The following is a 17460-nucleotide window of genomic DNA, read 5'->3' as shown; positions in this document are numbered from 1 at the left end:
GGTGTATGTGGCAAACCTCTAGCTGATCCTCTTCTGCTGTGACCCCCCCCACTTCCCCCCCCCCCCGCGGCAGCCCAATAAATGAAAAGCTGTTCCCTCCCGCTTCGCACCGACTGGGGAAGGGGCGGTGACGAAGGAAAGGTGGGCAAAGGCAAACCAGCTTTTCGCTTTTGCCTGGAACTGAGCGCTTTTCGTGCCGTTTGTCTCCAGTCTCTTCCCGTTTCCCACTGCTGCTGCTGCTGCTGCCGCTGCCGCTGCCGCCGGCGCTACCAATACTGTACCCCTCTCCGGACCCGGCGGACTACACGGCTGAGGCGGCCTTCCTCGTTTTTCCTTCCCGGCCGCGGCCCGCCCACCTGCCAGCGCACCCTCGGAGCGTCTCCGGCATGGACCGCGGGCGGCGGCGGCGGCGGCGGGAGGCCGAAGCAGGTAAATTGGCCGCGGGCCTTTCGTCAGGCAGCACCGGTGGCTCGGCCCGCCGTTCTATCGAGGGGGAGGCCTACTCGTGGCGGCGGCTGTCTTAGGACGGGAGCGTGAAAGTAAGATGCTGTCGGGCGAGGTGCTGCTTCTCTTCGGAGAGAGCAAGGGCCGCTTTGGAGTTGGGGCGCCCCGGTTTCCCTCCCGTTGTTGCGAGGAAGAGCAGCGCTCGTTTTCACGGCGCTTGGTTATAGCAGAGCACGGAAAGGCAGTTGGGGATGGGCTCCTGAAAAATAAATCCCTTTATTTTTGAATGGGTGTCTTCTGAATTTTGCAAGATGTCTCGCCTCTCCTTAGGTGTATTATTGCAGTGTGGGCGAGGGTGGTGTGGGGGAAGAGAGATTTCTATTGTAAACTGTACGAGAAATCTTTCGAGTAACCAGGGATTTGGTTTGTTTGTTTTTTAAAGTAATAATGACATTTAAGTCAATCCGTGAGGTAGCAATTAAAAGTTATTTAATGGTTGCAGCATCTTCCCCATCCCTGGCTGTAAGCGAGGCTGCTAACTAATCAAGTAACTAATAGTTTGGTGTAAGTTTAATCAGCACTGTCCCAAAACAACAGTAAGTTGGGCAGGTTTATATTATTTCAAGGGTGTCTGCGTGATGCTGTAAATCATCTTTGTGGAAATGACCTGTGTTAATGTGGTAACCTTGTCCTAATATTCCCTTTTTTTTACTTACTCTTTCCATGTATCCAAATTATGTTTATACTTTTGCCTGTTACCTTATATGTGATTGACAAATAAATAAATAAATAAAATAAAATTAAGGAACTGGTTTGATGAGTTCCTATGTTTGGGATGAATGGGGGAAAGCATCCCTGCTCTAATCCAAAAATAGGCAAAAGATGGAGCTATATCCAGAAATATATCTCACTGCCTGTTGTCCTCCACTACATGATTAAAGACACAACAGTTAACAAGGAAGTAAGACAACTGTCTTTGAAACAGCTAGTGTTCCCACCACTGTCAACAGGCATATACCCATTTGTTATGTTATTTTCAAGTGAAGACATCTAAAAAAAATAATTAAATAAAAGAATAATTAAAACATATAACTATTTCCATCAGGTTAAAAAAAGATGTAACTAAAATAAAAAGTAATCCTGAAATAATTACCTTTTGATAATGCCCACTCTACCATTTAATTTAGTAAATTTGTTGAAAATTGTGTTTTAACAGTTACTGCAGCTCAAACCAAGAATTTCTGCTTATGGTTGCACTGCTGAATCAAAGTATCTGGGAGAAAATGGGATTGAATTCATCTTCAGCAGATTAATTTTACACTGTTACACTTTTTGAGATAGGCCAGGTCAGGAAACTGAGGTTGCAAAGATTAGAGGAATGCTTCTTTGTTGCTCTCAGTTATAATAAAAGAAACTTGAAAGCCTTTTTTTTTGAGTTTCAGAATTTTTTGGCCTTTTTTTGCACTGAATATTAGCAAAGCAGGTCCCACTAGTACAGAAAGAGAATATAAATAAAAAATAGCATCAAACATTGGTGCTTGCTTATTTTTTAAATAAAATCATCCAACACGTGATTATAGCGTGAAAGAAGAATCATCCTCTTAGATTCAGTAAATTTATTTCTGATAACTGAAATCATACATTTCCTATAAATGGTGATCAGTCTCTTATATCAGCATACAGGAATTCAGAGCTGCTTTTCCTTAGTAACATTCAAATGTCTTTTAGCACAAACTATTTCACGTTATGAGACAATATTTCTGTGAACTCGGACTTGGCCGTTCAAAACACTGGATTTGATCTTCATCATCATGTAGACTTGGTTGTATGTTTGGAATCATTCTTTTGCTACATCACCCACTTGCACTTCAGCTTCACTTAATAGATAAATGGCCTAAGAGTCTCCCATAGAATTCTCTGATAAAAAGCAGAGCATTCTTTCTTCAGTGATAACAAGTCATCCAGGTCCTGAGGCACTAAAGAATTCCCATATCATAACATTACCATCTTCATGCTTTATACTTACTATTTATTTATTTATTTATTTATTAATCATACTTTTATACCGCACCATCTCCCGTAGGACTCAGGGCGGTTCACAGGCATATTAAAAAACAATATAATAAATAAGTATTAAAAACCCAATTAAAACTAAATATTATCATGGCCAAATCACTAAAAATGATAAAACCCATTAAAAACCCTTAAAATTTAGTTAAAACATTTTATTCTTAGGCTAGTCCAGCGCGCTGAAATAATAAAGTCTTCAGTTCACGTCTGAAGGGTTGGGGAGTTGTCGTAATCCCGGAGGAAGCTCGTTCCACAGGGCTGGTGCCGCCACAGAGAAGGCCCTCCCCCTGGGGGTCACTATGAACTTCATCACTATGAAGTTCTTATTATGGAATTCAGTATTGATTTAAGGAGCTGTGGTAGCACAGTGGTTAGAATGCAGTATTGCAGGCTAACTCTGCCCATTGTCAGGAGTTTGATCCTAACCGAATCAAGGTTGACTCAGCCTTCCATCCGTTGGTAAAATGAAGATCCAGATGTTGGGGAAAATATGCTGACTCTGTAAACCATTTAGAAAGTGCTGTAAAGCACTATGAAGCAGCATATACATCTATTGCTGTTGCTATTTAAGTCACTTTACTTTTATTTCAGTCAGAAATATATATCTGACAGAATTGAACTAATGAGTCAAAATGTAGAGAGTCAATCCAGGTCCTTCAGTCAATGTTCAGATGAGCAACAGTGTTTTTCTTTTTGAATAGTGGTTTCCTCCTTGTGATTTTGAAATACAACTTAAAAACAATTCATTTATTGATCACATAAAGTTACAACAGCACTGAAAAAAGTGACTTATGGCTGTTTTTCAAACTTACAACCTTTCCAGCATCCCCATTGTCATTTAATCAAAATTCATACACTTGACAACTGACTCATATTTATTATTTATTTATTTATTTATTTATTTATTTATTTATTTATTTATTTATTTATTTATTTATTTATTTATTATTATTTATTTATTTATTTATTATTCAAACTTATATACCGCCCTATCTCCCAAAGGACTCAGTTTATGATGGTTGCAGTGTCCCAGGATTATGTGATCACCTTTTGTGATCTGACAAGCAAAATCAGTATGGAAGCCAGATTTACTTAAAGTGTTATAAGTTAACAGTTGCAGTGAATCACTTAACAACTATGGCAAGAAAGGTCAAAAATGGGGCAAAACTCACTTAACTACTAGCTCACTTAGCAACAGAAATGTTCAGTTCAATTATGGTCATAAGTCAAGGATCACCTGTATACATCCTTGAGAAATGAGGAAGCAAGTCTTGGATGGGCTAAATGTTCTGGAGAGAAGGCATTTGTTTAGACTAGAGATATATACCAATTTTATCATTTTTTTTTTAACTGAAGGAAGCCTCTTGTCAGGCTTGTCAACAGGTGACTAGGATAATAATAATAATAATAATAATAATAATAATAATAATAATAATAATAATAATAATAATAATAATAATAATAATAATAATATTTTAATTTGTATACCGCCCTTCTCCCGAAGGACTCAGGGCGGTGAACAGGCAGATAAAATATAAATACACACAATAATTAAAAACATCCCTTAAAAAACTAATTTAAATGCCCAAAATGTTAAAAAACGTACTCCCCCGTAAAATCACAAAATTTTAAAAACCCATCCAATAAAAATAAAAATCAGGCTAGTCCAGCCATACGAAATAAATAAGTTTTAAGTTCGCGGCGAAAGGATGTTGTTTATGATAATGGCCTTCCATGTAAATAAATTCTGAATAAATCTGTATTCAATCATTGGTCCTTAGCAGGTGGCTCAGAGTGAATCAAAGATATCATTTTGGTCACCAGATCTGAAGATTTGCATAGCTTTGACAAACTTAGCATCTAATACGGCAAGGTGATTTAAACGTTTATTGATGCATGGAATCTGAATCCATTTTTAGGGTAAACTAGACAACCCATAACCCCTTGGATCATCATTTCAGAGATATTTCCTTACCAGATTCCTCAAAGTATTCAACAATGGCAGAGCATCTAATGTCCTTGAACAGTTTTAAAAATTCAGGGAGATATTCAGAGATGTATCAGTCTTGAAAGTAGTCTATGTTGAACTGTATAGCACAGTCAAAGATCAGCAGTTGATCACAGGAAATTGTTGTAATTTGTATTATATAATAATATGTTTTATGATAATTTTATGTATAAATTATTTCATAGCATTTGCCAAATTTCAATTCAGTGGAATTTGTGAGTCCTAGATTTTGTACACATTCTGTATGTTAGCCTATTTCAGATACCTTGTTTAAAAGGTTTTGGTCTATAATACACCATTTCACAGACATGAGCATTTTAATAATATATAGATTCAGTTTAAGGCAATTATTAATGTTAAATTATTTAATTTTAAAATTAGTTGTGTTATCAAATTCTTCTTCCAACTCTGTGCCTGCTATATTAAAATTTCAACCAACTACAGAGAACAACACTCTAGGAATGCAGAAGATCATTTGAATTTTGTTGACTTTTGGTTGTCCCAATTACTATATAGAATAATTGTAATTTGTGAGAATCTTTATCTTTTCTAATTACCATGATTCAAGTTTGGTAGATTACTATCTGGTTTTCCAAACTGTCTTTAAGCTAATCCAGACCTCTTATATTTATCTTAAAGTAGACACTGACTAGCCATTGGTTTCTGTGCTCTGATTTCAAAAACTGGCATTTAGTTATCCCAGTTCTTTCAAGTTAACACAGTAATTATTATTGAAATATAAGAATGAAATAATTAGTTGTTCAGCTGCTTTCTGTTGTATTAGCTTGCCAGGTGCAAAATATTAAGGTATTCAAAAGGGAATTAGTTATTTTTAGGAAGCGCTGGCTGATTTCATTCATAGGAACTTTATATGGTAGTACTTAGTAACTCAGTGCAGAAAAAAATTAATTTTTATATTTTCATTCCCATCTTAGTATTGAAAGGCAAATCAAAGAAATCTCTCCTGATATTCACTTGTATCCACATAGCAAAGAACTATGTAGGTGGAGTGGGTTTGAAGGCAACAACCCTCAGTTTCCTAGCAAATCATGCTGATGCTTGTAGAAATATTTTAAATAGTATCTATCCTAAATAGCATTCAAGTATCATCTATTATTGTTCAAATATTTTTGCTATATTAAATTTTAAATTAAATGCTATTTCATTTTCTGTTGCATGTTGGCAATACCAGTGTTATTTTTTCTTTCAATATTACCTTCCAAAACAAGGACATTATATTTTTGCCTAATTATTTACATAGATTTTTTAGCCAAGATTTGCATCTGCCAACACTGCATTTATCTTAAATTTTCATTAGAGAATTCATTTAAGTAGTTGATAGTTCCCATTTTATATTATGAATTCTAAATATTCCAGGTTTATTTCCTTAATTGTATTCACAATTTAGGAGACCAGCTTATTTTGTATACATTCAATCCAATGTTTTTATTTTATAGATCAATTTTTCTTCATAATCCTCTGGTGCATTCTGTTTATTTTTCCTTTTTTATGTTTTCATTTTACAACATTATTCCATAAACTGTAAAATTTAACTTGCTATCCATTTCTTTATCTTTTTCAGTCTGAGCTTTTCCTTAATAATTTATGTCAACAATTCATTGTAGTTTGATCCTGTTTAATATTTTCAATTTTCCTTTTGATGGTTTTCTCATTTATTCTCAACTTGTCATGACTGAATTATATTAATAACTATATAAGATACTGAGCATGTTTTTATACTCAACAAGAATAGGATTATTTCTGACTATATTTGCAGGTGATACCTAGGCTTGTAGTTTCCTATGTAGTAACTAATTGAAAATATATGTAATTACTTACTGTTTTTCTTAAACTCTTGTACACAGTACCCCTCTGTTCCCAGTAGATATGTCTCATGTTGCAATCTAGTTCACCTCTATTCTTCAAAAGTCTTTCCAACCTACTCAAAAATGTTAACTGGGCTTGTCTTGGACTACTTTGGAACAGACACACTTTTAGAAATGTGAAATGATTTTAAAATTTATATTTAAAATCCATCCTGGATCACCAGTTACCATCTTCTTCCTTCTCTGAACTCCATAATTATGACACTAAGCCAAAGCAACACTCACTACCAATATTTCAGTCTTCTTCCCTTTTCCCCTGAATTCAAAAAATAGTTTTGGGTAAATATAATTCCTTGTTTCCTTAGTCCAACACTTTTTCCAGGGGAGTTTCCCAGGCTGCATCTGACAGGGTATAGGCATTACTCGACTTACAACCACAAGTGAGTTCAAAAGTTTTGATCATACAGTAATGTTGTGACTCCACTCCCCAAGCCTGTCCTCATGGGGAAGAGTGACTCGGAGAGTGAAGGAGAGGAGCCAGCAAGGCCTCCCTTGCCAGGATCAAGTTCCAGCTGCAGGTCAGGAGGAGGAGCTGACAAGGCCTCCCTCTCCCGCACCCTCCTTCTCCCTGGCAACGCCTCAAGTCCCAGCTGCTGACGATCAATCCTGGATTGATCCGAGGCAACGACGAAAAGATAAGCGTGCGCAGCAGAGGAAAAGGTATGGCAGGCTCAGAGATTGCTGAGTCACTGAGACCACACCCCACAGGGTATAAAAGTGGTGGAGCTGCCATATGGCCCTTGTGACGGACAAAAAAGCTACCAAGGGTGCACTGCAGCTCGGTTGTTGGAGGGTTACTTTGTCAGTGAGTTTTGGCAACGGATCTTGGACACGAGATAACGGACTCAGAACTTGGCAGAACTTGGCATGGTCACTGCCAAGTATTTCCTCAACTGAAGAAAATCAGGTCTGTAGCAAATAAAACGCGTGGGAGACACGCGTCTTTGCGTTTGCTCTGTGAAGTGGGGAGGGGGAACAGAACAAGTAAGTTGTTTTGATCATTAAATGAGATGCTCCACTGTTTCAGTTGTTGTTAAGGGACTGCTTAACATTATGAAGCACATGGAGTGAAAGAGCTACCTGCCAAAGGAGGGTAGATAGTTTCCATCCATGTGTAGAAGAGAACTCCAGGAAGGGCTTGAGAAAAGAAGCTTGAATCACAAAAATCCGAGCTGCCTTCTACAGCACACTGTAAATGTTTGCCTTCACTCCATGTACAAAAGGGAAATCCAGAGTTGAGCTGGAGAAAAGAAGCTTGGATCTTTGTATTCCGATCTTCCTTTCTCCAGCTTGTTGCAGGAGTTCCTCTCCTGTCCATGCACAGAAGAAAAATCTAGTGCTGGGCTGGAGAAAAGCAGCTTGGGTCTTCATGATCCAAGTTTCCTTTCTCCTCTTCCCATAGCAGTTCCACCCCACCCCACCCGAAATGCACAGAGATGAGGGGGAATCCTTTGGCAGGCAGCAATAGCTTGCAAATTTTTTCTGCTGGTTTCTCCGTTGACTTTCTGGGAAAGCCAGCAGACAAAATTGCAAATGGTAATTACATGATTGTGGGGCACTTGGCAACCAGTCATAAATGCAAACAGATTGCCAAGTGCCTAAAATGTGATCACATGACTGCAGGAGTGGGGCAGCAGTCCTAACTTCAAGGACAGGTCGTAAATAGCTTTTTAAAAGTCTGTTGTAACTTTAAATGGTCCTTAAATGACAAGTGGTAAATAGAGGACTACCTGCACAAAAAATGGTTTGCAGAGGAATGGAAGACCATATTATAGGATAGGAGACAACGTTCTGCATTTTCTATTCTATCACATCCAGTTTTTGGAGTACCAGGTAGGATACCTAATTTATGTATTAATGATTTCCAATCAATCAATCTTTTATTACGGCCATAGACCAGGGAAAAAAATTGTTAAGTGAGTTTTGCCTTATTTTGCAACCTATCTTGCCACTGTTGGTAAGTGACTCATTGCAATTGTTAAGTTAGTAGCACGGTAGTTAAGTGAATCTGCTTCGTCATTGACTTTGCTTCTCAGAAGGTCACAAAAGCTGATTACATGACTTCAGAACGCTGCAATCATCATAAGTATGAACCAGTTGCCAAGCATTTGAATTTTGATCATGTGACCTTAAGAATGCTGCAATGGTAGTAAGCATGAAAAACAGTAATGAGTCACTTTTTCAGTGCCATTGTAACTTTGAATGAACCGTTGTAAGTTGAGGACTACCTGTATCATACTGATCTGATAGTAATAGCTCTACATAAAAGAGATCAATATTTCCCAACTATTTTGTCAGGTAAGGAGTTATAAAATGAATCCATGAGTCTTTATAGGGGAATAATATAGCAGAATATGAGCTGTGACTTCAATGGCCCCCTGTCCATAAAGACCAAATAGCGGCTTCTATCGGACTTGTTTACATTGGTCCTCCAGAACTGCTATGGGGAGAGGATTAAAAGGTGCTAGATTTGCTGCCCTCTGAAATTTAGAAACAGCTATAAAAGTATCTCGCTGGTTTATAAAGGAATGCATGATTGCTCAAGAAAATGTTCTTGGCTAAATCCTGTTGGGCTTCCTGATCTTTAATAAGTTGTTCAATTGCACTCCAAATATCCATGGAAGAGGTTCTGAATTAACTAAAAAGGAATAAAAAGGGCATTCTTGACATCAGTGTCAACCTTGATATAACGAAGAACACACATTGATCATTCATGATTAAAGGATGCCATCTCAGTCCAAAATATAAATCTTTGGGAAAACCCAAAAGAAGTCAAACACATTTCAAAATCTTATAAAAACTTTTGCATCAACCAAAGAAGTTATTTTAGAAGCTTTCTTATCACTATTTATTTCTACTAGTTTCTTTACATTGTAACATTTGTATGTTAGAAACAGTAGCTTCTGATTGAATTTTCTAGTTCATACTGGGGAGCTGTCAACTTATGTCACCTTTTTTTAAAAATGAATTTACTTTGAGACTAAAGTAGTCACACAGTACAGCTTAATTATTGTTCTGCCTCCTTGCTGTAAGATACCTCAATTTCCATTTACAATTCTGATTATAAAACCCTGAGTATCAGAGGAGTTAATGGAGAAATGACTTGCATAAATGCTAAACACCTCTTCTTCCACAATCAGATCACAGTTTAAGTAAACTGAGTATTTAATTTCTTCATTTTATGTAACATTTTTGGAGCCAGAAAATATATCTTAGATGTTTTAAATGTGATTATTTTGACAAATATAGTAAACTTACTAAAAGAACATATTTCACTGTCTCTTAATTAAAAATAACGGTATGTAATTTAGAATAATTTTTATTACTCTAGAATCTGAACACATTTTCCCATTGGTATGCCAAATGAAAAAGCTACTGTTAAAATAGGGATTTTTAAGATTGCCAACAAAGCTATCATTTCATTTCAAAAAATAAAATGATAGTTCCATAAACAGATGCTAATTATACATATTTCTCATTATTACAGTACTTTTGCAGTGTAGAAACTGACATGATCTATAAACCAGTTAAATGAGATTAAAATAATAGGATGAACTTTAATGTGGTTTGACATCTGTAATTATACTCTTTAAAACATACAATTTTATCCTGTTTTCAAATTGTTTCATAAAATTCATTTATGTAAATAAAGATTAATATTCCATTTTTGTTGTTAGCTGCAAAGTTGTGTCCGACTCATTGCAATCCCATGGACAACACTGCTCCATAAAAAACATGCTTATAATGTTTGGGATCTAATGGTAAAACTGTGTTTTGTACTGTGATATGAAAAACTGAATGTGAAACCTTGGGCTTGGTCAGTACTTGCTGAAACTAATCAGCCTTGGGCTTGGTCAAAAACTTGACAGGGAACATTGAACTTGAACATTGGGCGCTATCTAACAAAATGAAATTCAACAGTGAAAAAAGTAAGGTTCTACATTTAGTCAAAAAAAAATATGCACAGGTACCGTATATGTGGTACCTTGCTCAATAGTAGTAACTGTGAGAGGGATCCTGGAGTCCTAGTGGACAACCATTTAGATATGACCCAGCAGTGTGCAGTAGCTGCTAAAAAAGCCAACACAGTTCTGGGCTGCATAAACAGAGGGATAGAATCAAGATCACGTGAAGTGTTAATACCACTTTATAATGCCTTGGTAAGGCCACACTTGGAATACTGCATTCAGTTTTGGTCGCCACGATGTAAAAAAGATGCTGTGACTCTAGAAAGAGTACAGAGAAGAGCAACAAAGATGATTAGGGGACTGGAGGCTAAAACATATGAAGAACGGTTGCAGGAACTCGGTATGTCTAGTTTAATAAAAAGAAGGACTAGGGGAGACATGATAGCAGTGTTCCAATATCTCAGGGGTTGCCACAGAGAAGAGGGAGTCGGGCTGTTCTCCAAAGCACCTGAGGGTAGAACAAGAAGCAATGGGTGGAAACTAATCAAGGAGAGAAGCAACTTAGAACTAAGGAGAAATTTTCTGGCAGTTAGAACAATTAATCAGTGGAACAACTTGCCTGCAGAAGTTGTAAATGCTCCAACACTGCAAATTTTTAAGAAAATGTTGGATAACCATTTGTCTGAAATGGTGTAGGGTTTCCTGCCTGGGCAGGGGGTAGGACTAGAAGGCCTCCAAGGTCCCTTCCAACTCTGTTGTTATTATTATTATTATGTGGGAAACTTACATTTCCTTCCGGACCTGAATGGCAAGAAATAAATCAGCTTGGAGTGTTAGGATGATGTTACAAAGACAAGACATACTTAATCTCAGCCATTTGTTTAAGCTTGTTGAAAGCGTATGGAAGAAGGATAAAAGTAGAGCTTTATTAAGGATAAACTAGCTTGTGCATAGAAATATTGAGGATAGACAAAGAGTGAAAAGGGGAAAGAAAAATACAATGAACATACATAATAGGATTTTGGAAGTAAAAATATTTTAAAAAACTTTACAAAGTGAAAATATATACAATGCTAATAATATATTGAATTTTATTTTATAGAAACTTTGATTGTCTATTACCTCCCTGGATAAATCTAACTTATGGCACATGAACATACAAGCTTTTCCAGTTTGGGTGACTTGCATAATAGAAAAGGTAAGAGCCCAATTTAATTATGGGTTAAAATATTGAGTCCATTATTGCATAGTATTTCCATACAGATTGAAATGACTAATTCCCACTCTGTTTTGATGACGACGACTACTACTATTACTATTACTTATTATTATTATTATTATTATTATTATTATTATTATTATTATTATTATTATTATTATTATTATTATTATTATTTTTACAATCAAATTGGTGTCAGCTCTTAGTGACCACACTAATAGGTTTTCTCTAAGATAATCTGTCCCCAGCTTCATGCTTCAGGTCTTCCAATGATTTGTTTATTTTAATTGAGTCTATCCAACTTGCTGCTGGTCTTCTTCTTTTATATTCTTTTCTGTCCATTGACATCTTTTAGCATATCAATTTAAAGCTGAATTCTCCTTCTGAATCAGAGACTTTCCTTTTTTCCATGCCTGTTTCTAGTTTCAGGTTCATTACAGATGTTATAAAACTGCTTCATGTCTCATTAAATAATAATTTTATTAAAGTTTAGAATATAAACTAAAAAATTCAAAAATAAAACAAAAAGTGCAGGAAAAAAGTCAAAAAATGTATAAAGAAATTACTTTCCCCTTATCACAAAAAGTACAGATAATTTCATTAACTTATTATCTTCTCGGATAATGCAATAAAATAACTCTTCTTCCCCTGTCACATCTATTATCAATACTTTTTAGGCCTTGTCATTTAGTCCTAATCAGTAAAAGTCCATTGAAGGTTAACACATATATCTGCTACCATTAGCCAAGGCCCTTGAAAGAACTTTTCCCAAGTGGCACTCTAACAGGACTTGCTGTAAAGGTGTTTACATGTACATTGGGGGCCTGCGGAATGCTGGGGTTTAGTTGTGACAATAAAACAATTGGTCCCTTCTGGTGTGCTTGTGCTCATGGCCTGAAACAGGACACTCTGATTACAAGCAAAGGCACGACAAAGTAGCAACAATGATGCATTGGAAGATCTGCAAAAAGTACTATTTGCTTGCAAAGCAAGAACTGGTAGGACCAGAAAATAAAGTAATAGAAAATGAAGAATGAGTCCTTCGGGAGAAGGGCGGTATAAAAATTAAATGATGATGATGATGATGATGATGATGATGATGATGATGATGAAGCTAAAGGGTCCAATCAGACAAACTCCTGCCACATAACACATCAAATGTAGTAATTGTCAATAAGAAAGACAAAGAAGTCTGGATAGTGGGTGTTGCAGTATCTGAAGATCGCAAAATAGAAAAGAAAGAACTGGAGAAAAATCACAAAATACAAAAATCTACAAATAGAAATAGATCAATTGTGGCAAAAGAAAACAAAGATAGTTACCAATAGTAATAGGTACTTTGGGTATAATCCCAAAACATCTGGAGCACCACCTGAACACCATCAGCATTGACAAAAATCACCTTCATTCAATTTTTCCAAGCTTTAGCTGGAACAACTTACATTCTGCGATAATACTTTTAACACTATCAAACAACATTTGCCTATCCCAGGTCCTTGGGAAGGACTCGATAGTCTGTGAGAAATCTAGTTTAAATATCTGATTGATTGTGTGACCGGTCATAACAATAGTAATAATTGAAGCCAATAACAACTCAATGCTGCTTTTGCTAATGGTTGATCATCCAACCCCGAGTAACACTTGCTTCTAGCCACCTCTCTTTAAAGGCTAGGGACTGGCATGGAGCTCTCCAGAGATCCCAACAGAGCTATATTAATCAACCTTCTATCAGTTATAAACTATCAATTGACACTCAGATATTTATTGGCTCTCCATTCATTTTTTGACTCCTTGGATAGTCCCATGATGTCTGCTGGGGTGATCATCATACTTTGGGTGACCTTGGTAGGGTTAAGTCCTTTTAGCATATACTGACAATGTCCTTTGGTCATCCCTCCAAAGAACACTACAACAACAATAAGGCAACTTGCTGAGACTTAAGGTGCTATGCTTTTTAACAGTAACCAAATGTATGGAATTTGTGTTTAGCTGCTGTATACAGTAGAGTTATAGAAACTGGAGACATTAGGGCTACATGTGATCATCCTTTTTTGTGCTCCCTCCCTATTAAAAATTGGTGATGTAGTTTGCTGTCATTTTGAAGAGAAATTCAGAAAAACATGAAACTTAATCCACAATTAAATAGCTCAAATATTCTGGATTTAGAGGCAAAGGTTTGAGGTCTATGGCTTAAAACTTTGCCTCTAAATCCAAGAAAACAAAATTTAGGATTCAGATCCTATAGATTTTACTGTGATTTTGGCCACTGTGATCCCTGGACCCCTTCCAAATATTAAATGTGATCTAGAGCCAGACATTTACTGTAAAATCAGATCTTAAAATCTGATTTTTATGCTTCAGTTAAGTCTAAACTTGCACATCTTATGTTCCTTATATTGTCCCATATAGTATTACCGGTATGAACATTAGTTTTTCTGATAGGTCTAGTTAAGAAGTAGCTCTATTTTATTTTATAAAAAACCTTTAAATAATTGATTGAAAGTCAAATTTATGTTCTCTGCCTAAGATAATATATTTTCTACAGATCATGGAATTGTATTTGATCATAATCCGTTGCCACATATTCTCATTTACATCATGTACAGATTTCCATGTATGTCTGTTAATGTCACAAGAATGCCAAAGCGAGTGGAATTCAAAGTTATAATTCATAAGGAAGAGATTATACATTATATTTCAGAAGGCATAGGAAAAAGCTACTTCAAAATGGGAAAACCTACCATGCAGATGATTCACACTGTAGTCTTTATCTTGTTACTTAGGTATGTATTTAGCAATAGTTATAAGCCACACAATCCTAATGGACTCTGGGTAGAATGCAAAAAATCAAATGCAATCAGAACAAAAATAAAAGCTCAATTTAATCAGTTAATATAATTTAAAACCATTAATAAAAATAGGCATTCTTACATTCTTCTTCTTCTAGTGCCATATATGTCATCGGACATTGGTGATCATATTGGAGATCCTATTTTTATCAACAGCTGCACGAATAATCATCAAAATCAGCATTCTTAACATTAAACTAATTTATTTCAAGGGTTTAACAAATGCTGAAAGAACTCTACTTTAGCTTGGTTGTAAAATGCTAACAGGAATGTAGCCATCTGTACTTCTACAAAAGTATTTCTCAGCCTTAGCAACTTTAAGATGTGTGGACTTCAACTTCCAGAATTCTGGGAGTTGAAGTCCACACATCTTAAAGTTGCCAAAGCTGAGAAACACTGTTCTACATAAATTGTGGACTACCACTGAGGAGACCTGTTACCTTGTCCATGATCTATCTAGCTCAAAAGGAGAGGAACCTGCAGTAGGCCCTATCTTGATATATTATTAAATTGGAAGGGACCTTGGAGGTCTTCTAGTCCAACCACCTGCCCAGGCAGGAAACCCTACACCATTTCAGACAAATGGTTATCCAACATTTTCTTAAAAATTTCCAGTGTTGGAGCATTTACAACTTCTGCAGGCAAGTTGTTCCACTGATTAATTGTTCTAACTATCAGGAAATTTCTCCTTAGTTCTAAGTTGCTTCTCTCCTTGATTAGTTTCCACCCATTGCTTCTTGTTCTACCCTCAGGTGCTTTGGAGAATAGTTTGACTCCCTGTTCTTTGTGGCAACCCCTGAGATATTGGAACACTGCTATCATGTCTCCCCTAGTCCTTCTTTTCATTAAACTAGGCATACCGAGTTTTTGCAACTGTTCTTCATATGTTTTAGCCTCCAGTCCCCTAATCATCTTTGTTGCTCTTCTCTGCACTCTTTCTAGAGTCTCAACATCTTTTTTGCATCGTGGCAACCAAAACTGAAGGCATTATAAAGTGGTATTAACACTTCACATGATCTTGATTCTATCCCTCTGTTTATTCAGCCCAGAACTGTGCTGGCCTTTTTGGCAGCTGCTGCACACTGTTGGCTCATATCTAAATGGTTGTCCACTAGGACTCCAAGATCCCTCTCACAGTTACTACTATTGAGCAAGGTACCACATATCCAGTACCTGTGCATTTTGTTGTTGTTGTTTTACTAAATGTAGAACCTTACTTTTTTCACTGTTGAATTTCATTTTGTTAGATAGCTCCCAATGTTCTAGTCTGTCAAGATCTTTCTGTGTCTTGAGCCTATCTTCTGGAGTGTTGGCTATTCCTGCCAGCTTGGTGTCATCTGCAAATTTGATGAGTTCCCCATCTATCCCCTTGTCCAAGTCATTGGTGAAGATGTTGAAGAGTACTGGGCCTAAAACAGAGCCTTGGGGTACTCCACTGCATACTTCTCTCCATGTGGATGTAGTTCTGTTGAGGACTAATTGTTAAGTGCGGTTGGTCAGCCAGTTACGAATCCATCTGGTGGTGGTGCTGTCTAACCCACATTTTTCTACTTTATCTAGTAGTAGGTTATGGTCTACTTTATCAAGGAGTAGGGCCTTCTCTGTGGGAGCACCGACGCTCTGGAACGAACTCCCCCCTGGCTTACGTCAAGTGCCTGATCTTCGGACCTTTCGTCATGAGCTAAAAACATATTTATTCATTCAAGCAGGACTGGCATAAATAGTTGATTTTAAATTGGGGTTTTAGTAATATTTTAAATTTTTAAATCTTTTAAATTACCGGCCGTTTAGTAATAGTTTATTTTAATTTCTTTTAATTGTATATATTTTGTATTTTATTCCGGCTGTACACCGCCCTGAGTCCTTCGGGAGAAGGGCGGTATAAAAATTTAATAAAATAAATAAATAAATAAATAAAAATGCTTTGCTGAAATCCAAGTAAATTATATCGACAGCATTCCTCTGGTCCACTAATTTTGTCACTTTGTCAAAGAATGCAATAAGATTAGTCTGGCATGATCCGTTTTTGACAAACCCATGTTGGCTTTTGGTTATTACTTTGTTTGCTTCTGAGTGTTTGGTGATTCATTGCTTGATTATCTTTTCCAGAATCTTCCCTGGTATTGAGGTTAGGCTGATAGGTCTGTAGTTTCCTGGATCTGTTTTTTTTCCTTTTTTGAAGATGGGAACTACATCAGCTCTTTTCCAGTCCTCTGGCAGTTCCCCTGTGCTCCAGGATCTTTGAAAGATATAGTTCAGTGGTTCTGAGATTTCGTCTGCCAGTTCCTTCAGAACCCTGGGGTGTAATCCATCCGGTCCTAGTGATTTGAACTCGTCTAGGGTAGACAGATGTTCACTTACCATTTTTTCCCCTATTTTAATTTGTGTTCCTAATCTGTTTTTAGTGGTGCTGTTTTTGATAGGTTGGATTGTTTTTTCCTTTTGTGTAAAGACAGATGCAAAATATGAGTTAAGTAGATCTGCTTTCTCCCTGTTGCTTGTCATCTTCTTGCCACTTTCTCCCAGAAATGGGCCAATTGTTTCCTTGACTTTTTTCTTGTTTTTAACAAGAAGCTTTTGTTGGAAGAAGCTTTTTTTGTTATTTTTTACTTTTGTCGCTAGCCTTCGTTCAATGTGAGCCTTAGCTTTCCTCACTTCATCTTTACAGGCTCAGGCTATTTGCTGATATTCTGCCTTAGTTATTTGCCCCTCTTTCCACTTTTTATACTTGTCCTTTTTGTCTTTCAATTTGTCAGATAGTTCTTTATGCAACCATGCTGGTTTCTTTTGAGATCTATTAATTTTCTTCCTCATTGGTATTGTGCTAGACTGGGCTTTTATAATCTCACTTTTCAAAATTTCCCAAGCTTCTTGAGTTGTTTTCCCCTTGAGGATTCTCGTCCATGGAATCCTTCTTAAGCTGTCTCTGAGTTTATTGAAATTAGCTCTCTTGAAGTCCAAGACTCTACTTTGACTTTGTTCTACTACTAGTATTTGCATAATATTGAATTCCAATATTGCGTGATCACTTGCCCCCAAGATTCCTATAGCTTCAACACCTTCTATCATTTCATTT

The 17460-nt window shown here is 36.7% G+C and overlaps 1 protein-coding gene across 3 annotated transcripts in view; it reads left to right on the top strand.

The window, feature by feature from the left end:
* Positions 1-233: 233 nt before the first annotated feature.
* The window catches only part of RNF180 (ring finger protein 180), a 59712-nt gene continuing 42485 nt past the window's right edge, over positions 234-17460 (top strand). For 2 of the 3 annotated variants that reach the window (XM_058169609.1, XM_058169607.1), the window contains exons 1-2: positions 234-429; positions 11419-11514. In XM_058169609.1, coding sequence (XP_058025592.1) covers positions 11460-11514 — 55 coding nt within the window. In that variant the 5' untranslated portion in view covers positions 234-429; positions 11419-11459. The other variant, XM_058169608.1, reaches the window with a different exon arrangement.

This window comes from Ahaetulla prasina, chromosome 2 (genome assembly GCF_028640845.1).
Source record: "Ahaetulla prasina isolate Xishuangbanna chromosome 2, ASM2864084v1, whole genome shotgun sequence".
Taxonomy (NCBI): Eukaryota; Metazoa; Chordata; class Lepidosauria; order Squamata; family Colubridae; genus Ahaetulla; species Ahaetulla prasina.
The sequence above is the reverse complement of the archived record's forward strand: the minus strand, read 5'-3'. Positions and strand labels throughout refer to the sequence as shown.